We start from the raw sequence: 22,239 nt of genomic DNA on the forward strand, positions 1-22,239 counted from the left end.
TTTTCATCGGAGCTGGAGTAACCGACAAGGAATCCACTTAGGTTGCCAAATTTTTGTATTAATATAACACCAAAGCTGGCAAAGATATTTTTTAGTTCTTAGTATCAACTAGCCGTTAAGGCATTCATGCGTATATATGCTCCTGAGGTGTTCAAATCAATGCAATTTGACTCGAACTAATATATAAGTAATTGAACCCCATTGTACGCTTTAACCAGACGTACCTTCCGCATCCAAAGCTGTACGTTTTCGTTTGCTCAACGCAATCAATTTGCGTGCGTGCCGGCAAATCACACGCACCGCGCCTAGTGGAAAACTTTAAATCACTTGAATATGCCAAACTTAACGAGAGAAGAGTGTAATGAAACCTATATATTTTATATAATTAATCATAAGATTGAAAATTTTGTATGTGAGTGCGTGGACAAGAGAGCAGGGTTGGGGAGTGCACGTGTCCTGATGTGGTGCGCCAAGTTATGAAACCTGGGGAACGTTCATGACAACAGTGGAAAAGGCAAAACGAGCAGTTCGGGTAAAAGCGCAGGGCATCAGGTTCCCCTGCACCCTCCTCCTCCCATCTTTTTGGGTGATTTTTCTTGCAAAGTTAGAGTGAACTTCTTGTCTTTATTCCTGTCTTTTTCTGCGTACGAGTGCGACTCTGTTTCATGAATTTTCTGCTGTATGCTCTTTGTTTTCAGGTGGTTAATTTCCAGTTAAGAGTGTCTGAAACATACAGAAGATGACGTTGTTTCGGAGGTTCTGCAGAACTTTCAGGGTGAATCCTTGGCTTGCTAGAATGTTGATTGTTTTCGCCACTAGGTAATCTTGCACCTCTCTTAATACTGAAAGAGTAGTTTTTTGTTCTTTGTTACTCTATTTTGGGCTGTTAGATTTCCGTAAGGTTGAGTCCTACGTCGATTCTGAGATGTCTTGATGGAGTTGGAAATTTTGATCTGGTAAAGGTTTAGGGGTAGTTTCCTGTTGCCTGACAATTTGCGGGGGCTGGACTTACATTTGCTTGGTGTTTTTCATGTTTTACTGACAATGAATTTTGTGAAGTTAAGTAATGTTGCATCGACTTAAGGCTGGTTATTGAAAAATAAAGTCGAGCGAGTTCTTCGGTTGAGCTGTTGGGGGATGGGGATCTAATCAGTTTTACACTTCATTGTGGCTTTTTAAGAATTAGTTTGTAATTGTAGCATGATTGAGCTAGATTGCGTGTTTATGCTTGTGTCATGATAGTTAAAAGATTCGTACTATATGCCAATTGTGACAATTCTTTCAATAAGCATACTGGACGAAACATTTTTCTGAATTTCTAGCTGATATACCAGCATCAGATTTGCCATTGAGTTACATTAACATGACATGGTAACTATATCATGCTTCCCTTTCTGTATGTGAATGGCAGTGGTGGAGGCGTTTTGGCATTTTCTGATGTTAAATCAGAGAATGGAATGACCTTCGATTCAAGTGAGGCTGATAGCAAGAAGAAAAAAGTGGTGGTACTTGGAACTGGTTGGGCTGGGATAAGTTTCTTGAAAAATCTGAAAAATCCATCGTATGATGTCCAGGTGATATCACCACGTAACTATTTTGCATTCACACCATTACTACCAAGTGTGACATGCGGCACTGTGGAACCTCGCAGCATTGCAGAACCAGTCCGCAACATTGTCAGGAAGGTAAGTATTTGGGTGAGGCAGTATAAGCCCTATCCTTGACTAGAATACTGCAGAACTTCTACATCTGTTATCTCAAACTTATGCTTTTTACTCGTCACTGAACTTGCTGATTTATACTGTCAGGTTCCTTCATGCGCTTCTCCTTCTTATTTGAGCTTGTAACATGAGCTTTGCAATTTTAGGCATGCTTTGGTCGTACTTCTACGTCTATCTATTCAATGAGTTTAGAATTCTTTACAATCTTTCTAAATTGAGCTTTAATCATCTGAAAATTCCGTCTCCACGATACGCTTTTCTGATGGAGTGAAGTGAAGCCTTCAGTATTAGAACTTTTCCTTGTTAGTTTTATTGTTTAAATGCTTACATTGCTTCAATGGACCTCTCTTTCTGGCAGAAAAATGTAAATATTCACTACTGGGAAGCAGAGTGCTTCAAGATTGATGCAGAAAATAAGAAAATTTATTGTCGATCTCATATAGCTGGCAATCTGAATGAGAAAGAGGAAATTGTTGTAGATTATGACTACCTTGTGATTGCCATTGGAGCCCGTGCAAATACATTTAACATCCCTGGTGTGGCGGAAAATTGCCATTTCTTGAAGGTAACATCCACAAGCTTGTCTTACGATATGTTTTGTCATTCTTTGTTTGCATTATAATGCTCTTGTGCGGCGCAACAATACTTGTTCGCACACATCTAGATTGGGATGTAAATGTAACTTCCGTCTGCATGGGGTACGACTTGAAAACTGATCATACCATATTGGTGCATATAAGTTCATGCAAGTTAGATATGCCAGACTAATAGACATGCAAGCTGTTGTGTATTCTGTCTCTTCTTGGCAAGCTTGGTTTGATGGAACTGCTTCTTGTGCAGGAACTTGAAGATGCTCAGAAGATCCGTAGGACTGTAATCGATTGTTTTGAAAGAGCCAGTTTGCCTAACCTAAGTGATGATGAAAGAAAGCGAATTCTTCATTTTGTTGTTGTTGGTGGAGGCCCAACTGGTGTTGAGTTTGCAGCAGAGCTTCATGACTATGTAAATGAAGATCTAGTGAGGTTATACCCCAAGGTTAAAGAGGCAGTTAAGATAACACTTCTCGAAGCTACAGATCATATTCTGAACATGTAAGTATCAGCTTACTTAAAATAGAATTCTGGAAACAATGCTTCGAAGAATTTAAATATGATTGGTTATTCATATTACGACAAGGTTTTTGTTGTTTTTCACTAGCAGTAATCACCTGATTGCTTTCCTAGATTTAAAAAGACGTGTAAGCTAATTAAAAATATGTAAACAGATAAACATAGACACATATGCATAATGAAGAGGATGAGTCTTTTGGATTAAAAAGATGCAATATATAGAGGCCCCCTTGAATTATGTGCTCATGCAAGTTTCTCTTTACAGGTTTGACAAAAGAATCACAGCTTTTGCTGAAGAGAAATTTCAGAGGGATGGAATTGATGTCAAAACTGGGGCAATGGTTGTGAAAGTATCAGAGAAAGAAATTTCAACTAAAGAAGTTAAGGATGGTGGGGGAATATCCACTATGCCATATGGTATGGTTGTCTGGTCAACTGGCATTGGAACTCACCCTGTTATCATGGATTTCATGAAGCAAATTGGTCAGGTAATAGAACGGGAGGCATAAAAAAGCTGTCTTTACAGTTGTGAGTTACTGTATTTGATGTGTCTTTTTCATGGTTTATTGCCGGCTTTATTCCATTGAGTTATGAGAATTGCTGAAAACTCAGGTTTTGTCACCCAGGGTAACAGACGTGCACTGGCAACTGACGAGTGGCTGCGAGTAGAAGGATGTGACAGTATATATGCATTAGGAGATTGTTCCACAATCAATCAGCGCAGGGTCATGGTATGTTTTTGTCTCCATTAGTTTGTGGTTTACTTGGTCTGTGATGATTCAAGCTAATGTTACCTTTTTTTTACATGGAGTTCTCCATTAAGGTTAACCCTACTTTTTTATATTGTAAGGAAGATATATGGGTTATATTTCGGAAAGCAGATAAAGACAACTCAGGGACACTTACCATTAAGGAATTTCAAGAAGTGCTTGACGATTTATGTGAAAGATACCCCCAAGTAGCACTCTATTTAAAGAATAAACATATGCGGACTCTTGTTGATCTATTGAAAGATTCTAAAGGTGATGCTGTAAAGGAATCAGTTGAAGTCAATCTTGAAGAATTCAAATCAGCTCTTTCCCAGGTGGATTCTCAAATGAAGAACCTTCCCGCAACTGCCCAGGTTCTTTAGCCAGTGACACGTCTTGGTGGATTTCACAATCTTTTTTCCTCCGTTAGAAAGACTCATGACAGTTGACTTCCTTGATGGAATTTCAGGTTGCAGCACAGCAAGGATCCTATCTAGCTGACTGTTTCAACCGTATGGAAGAGTGTGAGAGAAATCCAGAAGGTCCACTGCGCTTCAGGGGTGAAGGACGCCATCGCTTCCGCCCTTTTAGGTAAAACTTATGCTAGTTTTCTGGAAGCTCTAATGAAGCTAAAATTGATGAAGCTAAAACTTGAAGCTCCTTCTTTAGCCTAACTTTTGAGGTTCATGCAAGATAACGAATTGCAGTGAGCCCGAGTCTAATAACATTTTTCACAATACATGCTACTTAATTACTAAATAAAAGTTGTGTCAGAAAGTGGATATATTTTATTGCTTATGTGCATGATGCGCCTTAGGTACAAGCATCTTGGACAATTTGCTCCTTTGGGAGGGGAGCAGACGGCTGCCCAGCTCCCTGGCGACTGGGTTTCAATTGGCCACAGCACTCAATGGCTTTGGTATTCTGTATATGCAAGGTGAGTTCTCTTTGTCCCTGTAATTCCTGAGATCAACTATGAAATAAGCAAACCGCAAGAAGTGGTGTAGTCCAATATTAGCTCTATCCTATGTACATTGCCTTTTGACATGCATATCATTCATTGATTCTTGCATCTTCGTCTCTTCAGCAAGCTGGTAAGTTGGCGTACAAGGGCATTGGTGATATCAGACTGGACTAGGCGTTTCATTTTCGGGAGAGACTCTAGTGGCATATGAATAGCTGAATGTTCTCTTTTTCTGAAGCATGATCAGTCTCCTATGTTTTTGTTCATAGTCCCAAAGATATATGGTGAGTTCGGTTCAGTAATGATGTTGAGGTTGGTACAGTGGTCAAGATGAGCAGCCAACCGGTGAGGTGATGAAACAAATTAAATTCCGGACTTCATCACCTCTCTAATTAATTTTCACAGAATTAATAATTACTAAATTTAGTTGTTCGATTAACAATTTCAAGCAATTCCACTTATCTGCAGCAAGACCTGCACGTTATTGTACTATCTGTTGGAAATCAAGGACCACGCGAAGATCATTGATGAAATAGCACAAATCAATCTCCTTTTTCTGATCAATTAGAACAAATCAAGTTAGATGTTAGAGAATATCTATATTCTATACAGTACAATACGAATATGATATCAATCTTGCAGTCATTGGTCTACCTTCTGCCAGAGAAAATCAACATCTTGGTTTGCCATGAAGTTAAACTAGTTTCATACTTGCTTCTACCTCCTTCCTCATGCTTGCTCCAGTTTCATGAACTGATTGCATGCATGTTAGAGAAAGAAAAAGACTAGCCCTGATCAGCTAATCAGGCAATAAGTTGAAACAACTTCACAATCTGGACAAATTAAAAAGCACAATGAACAGACGCGTCCTGTCATCCATTAAGGGTTCGTTGAGGAATTAAAGATCTATAGTTGGGGCTGTGGAGGCGAGAGGAGCCGCCAATGGTGGTGGCGGAAGTATGCCGTGTCCATCATCGTTGTGGGGTTCTTCAGATATGTTGGGACACAAGAATGAGGGAGGAGGGCTCGGACTAAGACCTTTAGTATTGTGAACGATCCAAGCACGAACTCTCTTATTTCATGGAACGTACTAGGCACCACCGGCTTCATTGTTTGGGACCCTCTCCGATTTTCCGCAGATATACTTCCCAGACGCTTCAAGCATGGCAACTTCTCAAGCTCTGTCTGTCAGCTCAATCAATACGCAGAAAAACTGGTATTTGTCTTTTCATGTATTTTTGGCTTGAAGCCTAGCTGAACAACATTTTTATGTTGTTCGTGTAGGGTTTCCGGAGAATAGGGGTGGATCCATGGCGGTATGCAAATCCAAATTTTCAAGCAGGGAAGGAACATTTGCTTACAAACATCAAGAGGAGAAACCCTAATAACAAAACAAACAACAATGTCATTGCAACAAGGACAAGCATTCTGAGAGACGAGGAAGATGAATCAAAGCTGGAAATCCGGAAGCTGAAACGGCAACAAGATGAGATGGAGCTCCGCATTATGGCGTTTGCAACAGTGGTGACAACATTGAGAACACATCAAAGAGACTAATCAGCCACTGGGCTAAGACATGCGACGAAATCTTTGTTGGGAAAATGAGAGAACTTGAAACTGGAAAGCGAAACAGTGACGATGAGGATAGAAAGAAGAGAAAACTAGATACAGTTGTTGAGGATTTTGATGGGAAAGACGTTCATCAAGATCAGGAAGATGCCTCCAATCCGGAGAACTCATCAAGTGATTACGCATTTTGGAAGAAAATACTGCTGGAAGATGAGGAAGAGTGTGAAGATCATGAAGGAGGAGCATTAACTGAGTTGGGAGGGAAGCAGGCTGAGATTTTTGAGGTTTTGTTTGCAAAGGTGGCAGATGAGGACTCTGAAAAGGTTACTTCTACCGTTTCAGATGAGTGTTTCTTGTCTGATTCTTGATCCTCATTGTCTTCTTCTTTGATGATACTTATGGACTTGTGTCTTATACATTCAAAGGACCCTCAACTATTGTACAATTCAAGGAGTATGGGAGAAATTCTAACATAATCAGATTTGGACGAATTTGAATCGACTATGTGGCAAATGCAGTAAATTTGTAGTATATAGTTTAAGAAAAGTAGCCAATCATATAATAACTATTTTGTAATTAATTTAGTAATGTCAAATCTAATTTAGTTAGAAATTTTCCAAAGTGCAAGTACGATAACATTGTACAGTAATCAATTGAGTATAGAATTTAAGGCAACTACAGTTAGAAGACGAAAAACCCATAATATTAGAGCCCACTTACAATTTATCCAGGCTAGGCCCATAGTTTCCAAAAGTCCAGCCCAAAAAGAAAAGTAAAATTAGGGAAGTGGGGCCGTAAGTGAGTTGCAATAATGGAAGACACGTGTAAACCCCCACCCCGGCTGGACTAAATTGAAATTGGCTAAGGGGAAGTGGACAAAAGAGTAGAGCCACTGACTGCCAGAGACAGACACAGGGATTGGATAATGATGCGGACATCCAAAAGAAAAGATGATTGCCGTTGCCGGTAACATGCCCTTCTCCCACATCGCCAGACAATAGCTTAGGTCTCCTTTCTAGTCGAATTCGATTTTTCTTTTTAAATCAATTATTATTAATAATAATTATATATTGTTTATTAATATTATGTAATTATATTTAATTAATATACATGATTGAAGTATAAGTACCGTATTGCATTTTTCGATTTATTTTACATATATATAACATATATAAATGTATTAATAATAAAAAATTCAATTCGATTTCTCATCCCTAATCCACTCATATCTACTTCATTCACCTATTCAAAAACTAGGAATAATTAACTCTCCTTTCTTAAGATTTGATGTAATTACACATAAATCCCTGTGGTATGAAAAACTACGTCTAGTACCTTTGGAATTTGCTTTTGATTAACAAATAAGTTCCTCCACTAGTTAAATTTACCGAATTTATTGATATTAATAAAAAAATCAGAAAAAAAAAGTTATATTTACCCCGATTTTATAGCAGGTCAAATAATTTTTTCTGATCAAATTACTTTCATACGTCTTTACGCATTAATGCATGTGATGAGGTATATCTTCACTGTTATTAGGGTAATTTAGTTCTGAAAATTATTTGACCTGCAATAAGTCAATTTTAAATCAATCAAGGATAAATATATTTTCATTCAGACTTTTTTTTAATAATATCAGCAAATTCAGTGAAATTTAACTAATATGAGGACTTATTTGTTAGACGAAAGCAAGCGTCAGGGTTATTAGATATAATTTTTTAAATTATAGGGAGTTTACGTGTAATTACACCAAATTATGGAACTTTAATCCTAACACATTAATTAATAATGCATTGAAATTGTTATGACCAAAAAATACTTAAAAAGGGATGGAGATTGGGATTGGGATTGGGATTGAGACTTGATACCTACTTAGTCACTGTTGGTGTCCATTTCCGGCAGTTTCCAATTTTTGGTACCTAAGTAGTTCAATTTGGAGCAATTGTCACTTCTTTCCAACTTCTCAAACAAAAACCCTTTTTCAAATCACTTCTATTCTGTGTCACTGCCCAACCATGTCTCTACATATTTTTTCATTCTTCTTTTTTCTTTTTAAAAAAAAGTTAACTTTCATATAATGAGAGAATATTTCAAATAAATTCGTCGCATCCCATATAATTATAAGTGACTTCCTCATCAAAGGGTTTAAATTTTGGTGAACTTGCAGCGAAATCCTCTCATTAGGGGCTCTGTCAAGAACTATCTTTCACTGTAATTTGAAATTCATTAAAAAATATTTACGGAAGAATCTAATGAAATCAGGTTTAGAGATTCTCAATCTTTTATTATTTTTGTATTTGTTTAGTCGCATGAAAAATATTTAAAATCGATCATTTCAATTCCCATCACATGATTAATAATGATCAAAACTTGAAAGAATTTGAAGTTTGTGTGGGGGTCAAAATGAATGATATATATATGTATATATATGTATCCAAGTCCAAAATCAATGATGAGATATTGGAATATATGGCATTTGAACAATACAAACCAAAGCTGATCACTCTTTATATGAACCCTAATTCCTCAAAATAAAAGTGGACCACTAGCAGAAGGGGATGGCATTAGAGTACCAAATCAAACAATCATGCTTTATAAGGGAATTTCATGTTAATCTTTTTTTTTTTTTTCTTTTCAATTGGGCTTAAATGTTTATTGCATTTCCACCAATTTCTTCTTTTAGGATGGATGGGTTCCAGTGTACAATATATTAAAATTAATTAAATATCTTCATAATTTATATTAAAATATATAATAAAAACCAAGTACGATCTAAATTTTCAGCTGCGAAAGGGGAAAAAAGAACTTGAATCATTTTTTTTGAGACGTCTTAAGCTTTTGTTTTATTTTTTTAGTCTATGATGCACAGATACGGAAACAACGATAGATATGATACTGATATGATTATATATATATTATATTTTTTATGATATATATTCTTAATTTCTTAAAAAATTAAAATCTTTAATATAAAAATTATCTAAATAAAACATAAAATAAAATATATCTTACATCTAAGTTCTTAATAAAATAATAACTTAAAAATATATATAAAAAAAATTCTAAATGTATCCAACATAGTATTCTTTTTATTTTTTATTTCATATTTTTGAAACATAAATATTTTGTTCGATTGTGTCAATGTCCAACACAGTATGGAATGATTTTTTAAAACGTTTGTGAATTATAGGTTGTAGTAACATAATAAAATATAATAATTTTTATAAAATAAGATAATTATCCACGATATTAAGTAATTAATAAAATGATAAAATAAATAAATTTCCATTTATATTTACGATCCATAAATTTCTATTTTGATCTTTACAAAACGGTAAAATAAGCTCTTTCTGACTTTTATACTGGTTGAGTCAAATCAACCTTCGAGAATCTAACATGAGCCGGGTGCCAACTACGCAACAACGTGGACGCAGCATACGTGTCATTATATAAGAGGGAGTGCGCATATCACACAACGGTGGAGGTTAGAAGCTACCCCTACCATTACCTGTCAACTTCATCAGTGTTGAGCCAAGGTGGACAGGACAGTGGACTCGCCCCTAATAATTAAAAGCTTTACGTACTTTATGCACTGTAACATGTATCTTACTGTTCACATATACGTATTATTATGATATATAAAGCTCTGTATTTTTACGTAGAAATATATTTCTTTTTAACTCTTTTTCTTTTAATTAAAATAATACCATACTACTATTTTCTTGCTATAATATGCAAGTTGCTTGTGTGAGCATTTCTTTGGATCTTCGGTTCCTCCAAGCATTCAACACAGAGAGAGAGAGAGAGAGGTAAAACACTTTTGCTTTTGTTTGTGGGTTTTCTTTGTTCCGATTAAATTGTCTTGTGCATATAGGTATATGTGCATTTTTATACCCTCGACTTTATGGATGTCGTGTTTCTTGGCGGGTTTCTGTTTTTGTTCTTGGATTGAGGTACTTTTGCTTGTGCATCTGTGTGGGAATGTTGTGATGATTCTGCCTTTCTATTTCTTTGACCATTTATCTTAAGATGTTAATTTCAGCTTTGAAGTGACGGTACAGGTGAGCCCAGCAAGAATTTAGGTTTAGCAGAATCTTGGTTCAAGTTTTAATTTTTAGTCAATAATCTTAAACAGCTTTGGTTATTTGTTTTTGTTTGAAGGGAATCTTTCGACCCTTTTGTTTCAAGATTTCTCTCCTACTTCCTCCTGAATTTTCGATCGCCTGGTTTTATTGCAGTGTGAATATTCATACGTTTAAACGAAATGGGTTCTACTCTTTTCTTAAAGGCAGCAAATTCAAGATTTCTCTTTTATATGATTTTTTCGTTTTCCTTTCTCATTGACTTTTGAATTAAAGATTCAAATTTTTTGTTGCGGTATGAATGCATATGCATTTAAATGACACCGGTCCTGATTTTCTTGTTCATGTATGTTAGAATTTGCAGATTATTTTGGTGCTTGAGATTCTTCTGAGTTCTGAATCGACTATCATCAGACAACTCAAATGAATCCAGACCCCAAGAAGTCCAAAGTCTTACCATCAAACTTACCCAACTCGAATGGTTCAAGTCACCCTCACTCGCTGTTCCCAGATGAAGTCTTGGAGAAGGTCCTGTCACTCATAGATTCACACAAGGACAGGAACTCGGTTTCCCTTGTCTGCAAAGACTGGTACAATGCTGAGAGATGGACAAGATCTAATCTTTTTATTGGAAACTGTTATTCAGTGTCTCCTGAGATTGTGGCTAGAAGGTTTGCAAAGATTAAGAGTGTCAGACTCAAAGGGAAACCTCGCTTTTCTGATTTCAATATGTTGCCGCGGGATTGGGGTGCTAATGTGCACTCATGGCTGGTCATGTTTGCCAAGGCTTACCCGTTTCTGGAGGAGCTGAGGCTCAAGAGGATGACGGTAAGTGATGAGAGCATGGAGCTCTTAGCCAAGTCTTTTCCGCAATTCAGGGCTTTATCTTTGTCAAGTTGCGATGGTTTCACTGATGATGGGCTCAAAGCCATTACCACTCATTGTGGGTAAGGGTCTGCTCTTTTATCGTCTATTGAGTTAGTCATTTTGTTTTTAATGATTGTTGCTGCCTGGATTGTGTTATGTTTTCCATGAATTGTGACATTATAGCTTAGGCTTTGAACAGGTCTTTGGTTTTCTGGAAATGGAAAATTATTTCATCTAACCTGCAGTTTCAGAATGCTAACTCCTAGGATTCCTCTAGATCTTTTCTGAAAGAAAATTCTGTTTATTTGTCTTCTATCTTTTATTTTTCTTGGGAATGGGCGGACTCCCTCGTTGAATCTTTTGGGGGGTCATGAGGATTGTGGTTGTCTGGAATAATCAACCAAGCTTTGTAGTATTGAGTACAACTTTTACGTAATCTGTTTTCTGAATGTAAACTTATGGATTGCTTGTGTTTGGAATGTCCTTGTAGCTTTTATTGAGATCATTAATTTTGCTGAAGTGGGCTTAGGTTTTAAAGTGTTTGAACACATACTCTTTAGTACATTTGTAATTTATTTTTTATATATTGATATTTGAATCAGTAAAGTCATCTGTGTATATTTACAATGTGGGAAAGCTGTGGTGTTGATGTCACCAAGAAATAGTGATGGGAGATTGGTTGTGTATAAGTTGTCTTGTGTGTCTGTTTTTTTAATACTGTATCAAACAGAGATTTTAGTGGGAATTGAGTGCTTCTACTTTATGTTTCTCTTTCAAGCTTTTGGCTGTTGCTTTCTTGGTGTGACATCTGACCTGTTACTTGGCATTTAATGGATGGCATGTCCCTGATGTCACACTTTGTCCACAGGCTTCCACATTCATTGGCCAACGGAGGTCATATGGGCTTTGAATGTCTAGTGACTTGTGAACTATTTGTTTGTTCTTACCTTGTTGAATGCTTCAGACATTGTTCATTACTGCTAGATGGTTGGTGAACTATTTGTTTGTTCTTGCCTTGTTGGATGCTTGAGACATTGTTCATTACTGCAAAGATGGTTGTGTATTTTCAAAACTTTCACCATGAATATGAAAAGCTTCAGCTGAATTTGGAATATATATTTGGTTAAAAGGGCTTAAACAAGATGCTTTTCAACTGCATATGCCTCTATGTTTAAGGTGTCACCAACCATATATACGAACATTTCATGACATGCAATTACAGTCAGATTATGGTTTTATGCCTTTTCTTTTTGCATCTTATCATACCTGTAGACCCCATTTACTTTGGTGTATAAGCCTGTATAAGGAAATTAGTACAGGTTAATATAGTGTTTAGTTTGTTTTATGGGGCCCAAGTATAAAACCAAAGCCCTGTACTGATTAGTGTTACACCTGAATAACTAATACTACCTTGGGAGGTGGTATAAAATTAGTCCCAAAGGTTGCACCAAATGTGAATGACCATTGTACCCTGGAAATAATAAATGATATTATTATTATTATTATTTTGTTTATTAAATTTTGTAAACGAGGGCTCAAAGGTAATTTTCCTACTAAAAGCATGTGGATACATCAAAGTAAACACTTGATAGAATTTATCCTGCTTTCATAATACATATAAGTAAACACCCAACTAATTATACAGGGCTTTTCTATCATTTATTTAGTAATAGACAATCCTATCATTCATTTAATACGATCCTCGAAGTAAATGGGCCGTATTGTAAATCGTGTTGAGGAACTTTATGTTGGGATGCAGTCGTCTAGTTTCTGTTTGACCCTTAATATGCTGAAAAGAGAAATGAGAGACATCAATTGTTGAAGAACAACTATAGATCATTGATTAATAGAAAAAAAAGATTTCAAACACATTAATGTGGAGATTCCAAGTGTCTGATTTCTGTTAAAAAGCAAAGTTTATGAGCCATGTAAACCATCAAGTACTGATCAACCATGTCGAGAAGCAGCAACTAGTTTTCTTGCACTTACTGATCGTTGCATATAGATGGTCACAAATGCCAAAAAGATTATGATTAAACCATATGACAACGATAAAGAACAAGTCAATGGAAAAGATACGAGGCGAATACAAAAGAAGTATAAGCTTGGAGGTGGTTGAAATCTGCTATTGCTGGCATACATTGTATTTTAGTCAGCCATACCCTTTACTTTTGTGCTGGTTTGACATTTTTCTTAAAAATCGTTTGATGTGTAAATTTGGCTTCTAGGAACTTGACCGAGCTCGACATACAGGATAGTGTAACAGTGGACGTTGGTGGAGGTTGGCTGAGTTGCTTCCCGGAGAACTTTTCCTCACTGGAAATCCTAAACTTTTCCAGCCTCAACAGCGAGGTGAGTTTTGAGGCCCTGGAGAAACTTGTTAGTAGGTGCAGATCATTGAGGGTCCTGAAGGTCAATGAAAACATTACCTTGGACCAACTACAACGGCTGCTTGTGCATGCTCCTCTGTTAACAGAGCTTAGTACTGGCTCATTCCTGCAAGAACTTACACCTCGGCAATACGAGGACATTGAAAGTGCATTTGGGAATAGTAAAAATCTCCAAGTTCTTTCTGGTTTATGGGATGCTACTTCCTTCTATCTCCCTGTTCTTTATGGAGCTTGTTCTGGTCTGACTTTCTTGAACTTGAGTGATGCGGTCCTTCAAAGTGGTGAACTTGCAAAGCTTCTTGCTCACTGCCCTAATTTGCGACGCCTCTGGGTAAGAAAACAATAATTAAAATTATAATGGTTTGCTATTTATGAGGTTCTGTTGTGGAAGATTTGAGTCTCGGTAAAGTTAAATTCTGGAAAAGAAAGAATGTGCAAGAAAATACATTGGATCTTAGTGACTATAGAAGGGAACTCCAGAACCTTATAATCACGGACTCCATGCATATTCAAATATTTTGAGAAGTCTCTGTTGCCATTATTAATATTCATAATAGACAAGCGGCATCTATATATTTAATTGGTTTTAGGCGTTTAAATGGAGGTAATCACTGATGTTGGATTATGCAGAACATAAAAAAAAAGGTTATTCTAATGTCTCTTTTCTTTTCTTGTGCTGCATGTCACATAATACCTGAACCTGTGAAATTTCTCGTATTGCTTTCTAGTCATTGGCTGGACGTTTTTCTAATGGCCTGTTAAAGGTCCAAAATTTTTTGCTAAGAGTATTTGAAAACTACATGGCATAATACACCCTGTAATAAAAGGGAGGAAAAAGGAACAAAATGAGCAGCAACAGAAGTTCTGAGACTAACTTTCTGAGCCTGCATACCGTTTTATGTATGCACCTCCTAATTTAATTATCTACATGTTCTGATATCTAAACTTATTCTTTTTTGCCTAGGTCATTGATACTGTTGAAGACAAGGGGCTCGAAGCTGTTGGGTCCAGCTGTCCCTTGCTTGAAGAACTCCGAGTTTTCCCCGTTGATCCTTATGATCTTGATCATCGCCATGGTGTGACTGAGATGGGCTTCTTGGCTGTCTCTCGTGGATGCCGTAAACTCCGCTATGTCCTCTACTTTTGCCGGAGGATGACGAATGCTGCTGTTGTAACCATTGTTCAGAACTGCCCTGATTTTACCCACTTTCGTCTTTGCATAATGAATCCGCGCCAGCCAGATTTCCTGACAAATGAACCTATGGACGAAGCCTTTGGAGCTGTGGCTAAAAATTGCACAAAACTCCGCAGGCTTTCAGTTTCAGGACTTCTTACTGACACGACATTCGAGTACATAGGGAAGTATGCCAAAAATCTCGAGACTCTTTCCGTTGCTTTTGCTGGCAGCAGCGACAGAGGGATGCAGTGTGTTCTGGAAGGTTGCCCCAAGCTGAGAAAGCTTGAGATAAGAGACTGCCCATTTGGAAATGCAGCTCTTCTGTCTGGTCTCAAGAAATATGAAATGATGCGATCGTTATGGATGTCGGCGTGTAACTTGACAATGAAGGGTTGCAGGCTACTTGCACGGGAGATGCCGAGGTTGAATGTCGAAGTAATCAAAGACGATGGAAGTGATGAAATTCAAGCCGACAAAGTTTATGTCTATCGTTCAGTAGCAGGGCCGAGACAGGACGCCCCTTCCGTTGTTCTCACTCTTTGACACATGGAAGAAGAATAATTGTCGGTCAGTGGTTTCTGCCATCTCGTTACACCAACATGTCTTCTGATTTTAACCAGATTCCAGAAAAGCACACAATAATTTCCAGATCCATAGTTCATGATAATTGCTTTCTCTTACTTGCATGACCTGCCCAGTTTCTAACCAGAAATCATGTATTTGCTGTTTTTGCAGGATATGCTGGAATGACCACTTGGTTCTTGGTTAGAGGTCGAACCAAGTAATCGGATGTAATAATGGTTGTGAAAGCAAGCATATAATACAAGAGCTAAGTATTTTATACTACATGAAGCCTCTTGGATTTAGTTATGCAATCAAAGTCTAATTACGGAACAAAAGCTTAAACCCCAAAGGCTCGAAATTCAAATCTTGGCTTGTTCTCGTTGTTAATTCATTCGAATTAGCAGAAACGACGCTGGGAATTTCTTGCAGAGCAGCTCTTCCCCAGTTCAACGTTTCGGTTCTTTCCCACGTACCGATTGTAGTTTGATTCTGTGGAACTGTATAAAAGAATGCGAACATGTAACCTGTAAATTCTGTATTGAGTGCCCAGGTGGGGCAAGATGTGATTGCATTGTGAAGAATGAGTTGGGCATAGGGGGTTTGATTTAAGGTTGAGTAGACTATAGAGTTGTAATGGTGGAGCCTGAGCCTGAGCCTGCTTCTGGACTATGTATTATTACTTAATTCATGATTGCAGATTAGTTGTTCACTAATCTGAGATGCTCTGTTTTCAGGTCAATGTGGTGTCTGATTTATCCTTAATTATCATAGTCAGTTTTTAGGCACACATCCAACATATTTACTCACACACACACACACACTCATGTTCCAACATAAGACTTCCCATAGAAAATTTTGATTTTTTTTTCATTTCCACTATTGTAGTCTGCATCCTATATCGGAGATGAAACAAAGGGTGCCCAACAAGTGTACCATGAAATCTCAAACTCTGCTTATTGACAAAATTTTGTCTTAAAATCGAATTCACTTACCACTGGACCAACAATTTATCAGTAGTTGGCGATTAGTATAGGTACAAAACACTGCGTACCATTCCACAACTTACACCTAATGTTTAGCCTTTTAATGAAAGTTCAATTACGCTTACATAGATCCAATTAATTAACTAGACATAGACTCATAGCCTCCCCCCACCCACAATTTTTGGTCTATTAAGATTCTCTAATCAACAACTTATACCTAAACTATTAATCATCTCAATACCAAACGCGGACAGGTTAGAGGATATTTTATTTCATTTTATTTTTTTCTTTTAATGATTGAAACAACCATAAAACATCATGAACTATATTAAAACATTAAAAATCCAATCAAATGCGTCGAAACTTGGAACAAAGTCATGATGGGCTTAGTTAAGAGGGGATTTTGTTAATTACCCGATCATATAGTCTTAATTGCACAATTATGTTGATAGCTTACTTAATTGACAGCCATAATTATTCAGCCTAGGCCTGCTGTCACTAATTCAGCCTTCCTCCTCCGTATTGCGTCCTTCACCGCCACTTAGGCTAATAATAAGCCTAAAACCACTGCCCCTATCGCATTATAATTTTAAGATTAATTAGATTTTTTATTGGATTTTTCACAATATATTTGTATGATGATAATATTAATTTACTGCTGGCTTATAATTTTTTAAACTTGAGGGAGTCGAAGACGGGACATCCTGTTAAATGGATCCATCGTCCAAGAACTCGGTAACGTACAAATCATTAATATTACTTTTTGGGTTGAATAACTCAACCCAAACAGCCTAAATAAATATAGTATAATCAATACATAGCTTTTCGTATCGTATCATCCAAATAACTTATATAAAAATAAACGGGGCCTTATAAATATGTTAATTGAGGCCATAATCAGGGTTGTAATTTGTAAATGATATGAGTCGAGCAGAACACATCACTGTTTAAAATTGTTCAAATTATTATCTAGCCTGAAAAATTGTGTTTGAATTAGGTTCAATTACTAATCTAATCAAACTCAAATAAATTTTAATTAGATCAAACATGAACCGAGCTTGAATAATTTAATATTTTTTAAGTATATTTTATTATTTTTACACTAATCAAATCAAGCACGACCCAAGCTCCAGAGCTTATTGAACCAAATTATTTGTGCAAATTTGATTTATTAAATCCAACAACTCGAATCCAAATAAATTTTTATCTATCGATTCCAATCGAATATCAAATAATTTAATTTATTTTTCGGCTCCAGCCATAATGCTATAACAAACTGTAGCATATAAATCTCTTGCAAATGATTAGAAAATGATACATATAGTTGAAAAAAAAGGGATACTGCAGACGATGTTATTGCACATTGTAACCTGTCTCTTGGAAGCAAAGTCTTGAATTGGTCCAAATTTGGACCTCACTTGTTGCTCACTCAAAGCTGTGGAATAATAATGTAGAGTGAATCCTGCAGCACCAAATTGCCTTTCTACCTAACATTGCCAAATAAACCTTCAAACACACTACCTATACCTTCACTTTTTTTATTCGCTACATTATTCAATATATTTAAATTTACAGACTAAGTTAATATATCAATATTCGGACGAGATTAAAAAAAAAATTCAACAAACTACTATAAGAATAAATATACATCAACATTCATAAAATTCAAAATAGATCCCAATTTTATCAATCAAGCAAGACGTCAGGAAGCAAACGCGTCCACCTTTAACTATGTGTTTCTATTAGGGTGCCTCTGCCTAACCAATTCACTCCACATTCCACAACCCAACAAACCTATGTGCTTCTTGTCCTTTTCTTTCTTTTTCTCCCTTCCCACTAACTTCATTGCTTCAACTTACATAAATAATTCTAACTTATAGGGAAAAAGCTAATACTAGGTTTTAGGTTTGATAGTTTACCATGTATTATATATTACAATACTATAATATGTATGTACAAATATATATATATATATATTGATGCATTGTGAGTGCGTTGCTGCGTTGTATTTGATGCTAACATCGTATATTTGTTAAAGTAATCAATTGTGTTATTTTTTTTCCAATTTATTTAGTATGTAAGTAAAGCATAGAATAAAATTTGATAACATACAAAAATGATACTAATTATAAGGAATTTCTTGATCTTGATAGGTAAAGAATAATTAAAAAAAATGGATTGGAGTAAAAGTGATTCCCATGTTATGTACATATCTCCGGATAGGAAATATAGGAATACAATATGGTTGGGAGGAATGCATCTTTGTTGTGCGTGCCAACTCAATTATGCATGCCAATGAAAGGAGAGCAAAAAAATAAAATAAAATTAATAAATCTAGAATACTAATTAAAGTTGAAAATTTTAATAATAGACAAGAGAAAACAATTATGGCCCACTTAATTAATTTTGTTAGAACAAGACAAGATGGTTGCAATAAAGTTAAATTCACCAATAATTAAGTGGTAGTGAAAATCCCCACGTTTATTATTCTTAAGCAAACTCATTACAACAAAGATGAGATTAAAAAAAACATAAGCATCCGTGACCAACAAAATTATGGCCATTTTTTGTCATGTAGTGAAACTGGATTAGATTTTATAAGACCCTTACCCCCTTCTTCTATCTTTCTCCATTTCTTTTTCTTATCATTTTTAGCATCACATGTTGTACATATATGAAAAATATCACATCACATAACCCTTAAATATCACATTTCTATGTCATTGTGCAAAGGATACATAATTTCATTAAGCATCAGGAGTATGTCAGTAGTTTTTCAAATAATAAAAAAAATTATAATTATGACTACTAACCTTATGAAAGGTCGTTGCAATTTATCATTTTCTCTAATTTTGTAATATTAATAATGAGTAATATATAGAATATTTTATTTTTGTAAAATATAATTAAGAAGTGAAAGGGATATTAATTAATTTTTGTTGCACTAGAAAAGGTGAAGCCAAAAGCATCACATGGTGGGGGTGAAGATGTGAAGGGCCCAAGAGGAGAGTATTGAAAGCTGCTGCTGCGGCTTTCTCTTTTATCCCTTTCACCTAACTGCAAAGGCCTGTCCTCAGTCCTGCGTTGTGGGTGGTCCTTTCCAGACATGCATTATTTCCAGTTCCTTGCTCTTAATTACCTATTTAGCAACTCATTTCCACTACTTGTACACATTATTAGCTGCCTAATATGTGCTTAATTGACAAATTCCCTGTGCTAAGATCTCGCCTAAAGATCCCACAGCTCATCTTTTACGTGTGAAAATATCGAATTATAGAAATTTATAATAAAATTAAAAAGATAACTAGTTATCTATGACTAATTGTAGCTCGATCAAATCTGATTTAAATAACAGGCTGGTTTGATGTAGAGGGTAGTAGGTAGGGTATGCAGTAGTTGTCGAGGGTGGACCAGTCTCCCAATTTTGTACTTAGGTTGTTCCTACGAATATTACTGCTATGCATTAAATTAAAGCTAGAAGTCAAGAGCTGAGTGCGAAGTCACGGAGATAAATAAATTAATTTCTTATTTTAATTAAAATATTCTACTTTGTTATGATGTTCCAACGTCCCAACTGACAGACCCCGATTTTTGTGTCTAATTACTGAAATGGCCCTGTCGTCTAGGTCTAGTTCATCTCTAACCGCCGCACATCTCCCGGGTCATTTGGGTAAATTGGTAGCAAGTTGCGGTTCGGTTGCAAACCGCAGAAGATAAGCGCTGCATAGACCTAGCATTCAACAGATAAGATCCTGTTTTTTCCTCGATTCTTCTCAAGCCACAGCTCTCACCCCTCGCCGGAATCTTGTGCCTTAGACGCCGGAAAACCTGACCCTTGCCGGAAAATGGGTTTTCTTGGAAACCAATAGAAAAGGTCGGGGAAAATGGGTGAAGAAGAAAGCAGTTTAATTCATCAGTCGTCCACTGAAAAGCCAAGGCTAAAGCAAGCAATTGTGTTAATCTCTGCCTTGATTTCCCTCTCGCATTCAATCAAAGTCTTTACCGGAAAGTGGCAGTCCGTTAGGAACAAGCTCGAAGAGCTGTTTTCCAACCTCACCGCCATTGAGAATTGCGAATCCAGTGAGAATTTATCTCTTTCTATTGCGGTGGAGTCAATTTTGGCCACGCTCAAGAACTGCGATGAGCTTGCGAAGCAGTGTTTGGAGTTTTCATATAGTGGGAAGCTTCTCATGCAGAGCGATCTTGATATGCTATCTTCAAAATTCGATGCGCATATTAAGAGCCTTTCGGATATTTATGCTGCGGGATTGCTCACACAGAGCAATGCCATAGTGGTTTCGAGGCCTAGTGTCTCGGCTTCCAAGGATGATATAAGGTTCTATATCAATGATTTGCGGTCGAGGCTGAAAATTGGCAGCAGCGACATGAAGAAACAGGCCCTTGAAGCTTTTAATGAAGTCATTCAACTAGACGAGCGATACGTGAAGATTGCTGTGGAGATTGATGGTTTTATCTATTTGCTTGTGAATTTTCTTGATTTTCAAGAGAGTGACATTCATGAAGAGGCTGCCAAAGCTGTGTCTTTGATTGCGGGGTTTCAGTCTTACAAAAGTGTGTTGATAGGTGCGGGGATAATTGCCCCTTTGATTAGAGTATTGGAGTCGGGGACTGATTTGAGTAAAGAATTTGCAGCCAGGTGTTTGGTGAAAGTCACTGAGAATTCAGACAATGCATGGTCGGTTTCTGCTCATGGTGGAGTCCCTGCTCTTTTGAAGATTTGTTGTAATAGTAGCCATTGTGGAAGTGAGTTGATTGCTTTGGCTTGTGGGGTGTTGAAAAATCTTGTTGGAGTTGAAGAAATCAAGAGGTTTGTGGTCGAGGAAGGGGCAATTTCTGAATTTGTTGAGCTTGCCAGGTCCAAAGATGAAGTGATACAGATTTGTTCGCTTGATTTATTGCAGACTATGGCTTATAGAGATGAATCAATTAGGAAAATGATTATTGAAGAAGGTGGAATTAGCGCTCTGGTGCGAATTTTGGATCCCAAATCATCAGTCTCAACAAAGGCAAGAGAGGTTGCATTAAGAGGAATTGCAAACATATGCTTCTCATCTGAGAATTCAATAAGCATACTGTTAAATTGTGCATTTATGGATCATATACTCTACTTCCTTCGTTATGGCGAAGTCTCCGTCCAGGAATTGGCCTTAAAGGCAGCATTTTGGTTATGCGGAACGTCTGAGGAAGCCAAGAAGGTAATGGGGGATGCAGGATTCATGCCGGTCCTCGTTAAATTTCTCGACTCAAAATCTTTTGAAATACGCGAAATGGCAGCCGAAACGCTTTCCAGCATGTTAATTGTACCCAAGAACCGAAAGAAGTTCGTGCAGAGCGATCAGAACGTCCAGGTGCTGCTGCAAATGCTTGATCCTGGAGAGGTGAACTCTGGTAACAAAAAGCTCTTGCTTTCTATATTGATGTCGTTGACAAGCAGCAACAGTGCAAGAAAGAAGATTCTGAGTTCAGGCTACTTAAAAAGCATCGAAAAGCTTGCGGAGGCTGAAGTTTCAGATGCCAAAAAGATTGTCAGAAAGTTATCTTCTAATAGATTCGGCAGCATGTTGAGTGGGTTGTTCTGGAAATCTTGAATGTTAAATCCCCACTTGTTTTTTCTGTTCCTTGAAGAATTTTTGTTGTGTAAATCTACATTATTAGTTGTTCCTCTTGGATAATTAGATTTCTTGATTGTCAGTACTGATCAGAATGCAAAAAGGGCTATAAATTTATACATCCTTTTCTTCGTTTTGCCTGTAACCATCAATACATAAACATAGAACTAACAAATCTGATGTCTTCCACAATTTAGTGAAAAGGGTAGCATGGGATGATTGTTGGTGTGTTTTTGTGGGCATTGGTGACATGTGAAAGACATGAATTGGAGATGAGAGGGGGCATGTGAGCGGTGGGTAGCCGTTGGATGTTTTCTGTACTTTTCCCTCATACATACTAAAAAGAAAGAAAAAAGAATGTGATGCATGATCTGAAGCCTCCTTTCTGTCTTTCTTTGTCCTTTTATTCCCTCTATGTCATGCAATGTTTGTAT

At 36.8% G+C, this 22,239-nt stretch overlaps 3 protein-coding genes and 1 pseudogene across 9 annotated transcripts; all 4 read left to right on the forward strand.

Annotated features, from left to right (window-relative positions):
- Positions 1 to 409: 409 nt before the first annotated feature.
- On the forward strand, positions 410 to 4,965 carry LOC105167935 (external alternative NAD(P)H-ubiquinone oxidoreductase B2, mitochondrial). Of its 4 annotated transcripts, none has more exons than XM_011087824.3 (11): positions 410 to 552; positions 699 to 819; positions 1,412 to 1,685; positions 2,080 to 2,286; positions 2,562 to 2,812; positions 3,096 to 3,318; positions 3,457 to 3,561; positions 3,681 to 3,953; positions 4,049 to 4,170; positions 4,397 to 4,516; positions 4,667 to 4,965. In XM_011087824.3, exons 2-11 carry the CDS (start codon positions 740 to 742, stop codon positions 4,752 to 4,754), a joined length of 1,743 nt encoding a protein of 580 aa, XP_011086126.1. In that variant the 5' UTR covers positions 410 to 552; positions 699 to 739; the 3' UTR covers positions 4,755 to 4,965. The 4 variants fall into 4 exon arrangements, with proteins under 4 accessions (XP_011086126.1, XP_011086125.1, XP_011086124.1 ...); XM_011087823.3 differs by having other exon boundaries at positions 430 to 586; XM_011087822.3 differs by having other exon boundaries at positions 439 to 603.
- A 520-nt stretch (positions 4,966 to 5,485) lies between these two features.
- Positions 5,486 to 6,608, forward strand: LOC148787262 (uncharacterized; annotated as a pseudogene).
- Positions 6,609 to 9,764: 3,156 nt separating this feature from the next.
- LOC105167936 (protein TRANSPORT INHIBITOR RESPONSE 1) lies at positions 9,765 to 15,931 on the forward strand. 4 transcript variants are annotated; one of them, XM_011087825.3, is made up of 5 exons: positions 9,765 to 9,921; positions 10,550 to 11,141; positions 13,290 to 13,782; positions 14,416 to 15,195; positions 15,364 to 15,931. In XM_011087825.3, exons 2-4 carry the CDS (start codon positions 10,618 to 10,620, stop codon positions 15,169 to 15,171), a joined length of 1,773 nt encoding a protein of 590 aa, XP_011086127.1. In that variant the 5' UTR covers positions 9,765 to 9,921; positions 10,550 to 10,617; the 3' UTR covers positions 15,172 to 15,195; positions 15,364 to 15,931. The 4 variants fall into 4 exon arrangements, with proteins under 4 accessions (XP_011086127.1, XP_011086129.1, XP_088740132.1 ...); XM_011087827.3 differs by having other exon boundaries at positions 9,770 to 9,921; positions 10,559 to 11,141; XM_088884006.1 differs by lacking the exon at positions 9,765 to 9,921 and adding an exon at positions 9,936 to 10,065.
- Positions 15,932 to 19,859: 3,928 nt separating this feature from the next.
- Positions 19,860 to 21,924, forward strand: LOC105167937 (ARM repeat superfamily protein). The gene has a single exon (XM_011087828.3). The coding sequence runs from the start codon at positions 20,060 to 20,062 to the stop codon at positions 21,782 to 21,784; it is 1,725 nt and encodes a 574-aa protein (XP_011086130.1). The 5' UTR covers positions 19,860 to 20,059; the 3' UTR covers positions 21,785 to 21,924.
- Positions 21,925 to 22,239: the final 315 nt, after the last annotated feature.

Source organism: Sesamum indicum, linkage group LG8, assembly GCF_026168435.1.
Source record: "Sesamum indicum cultivar Baizhima isolate 11 linkage group LG8, ASM2616843v1, whole genome shotgun sequence".
In the NCBI taxonomy this organism is placed as follows: domain Eukaryota; kingdom Viridiplantae; phylum Streptophyta; class Magnoliopsida; order Lamiales; family Pedaliaceae; genus Sesamum; species Sesamum indicum.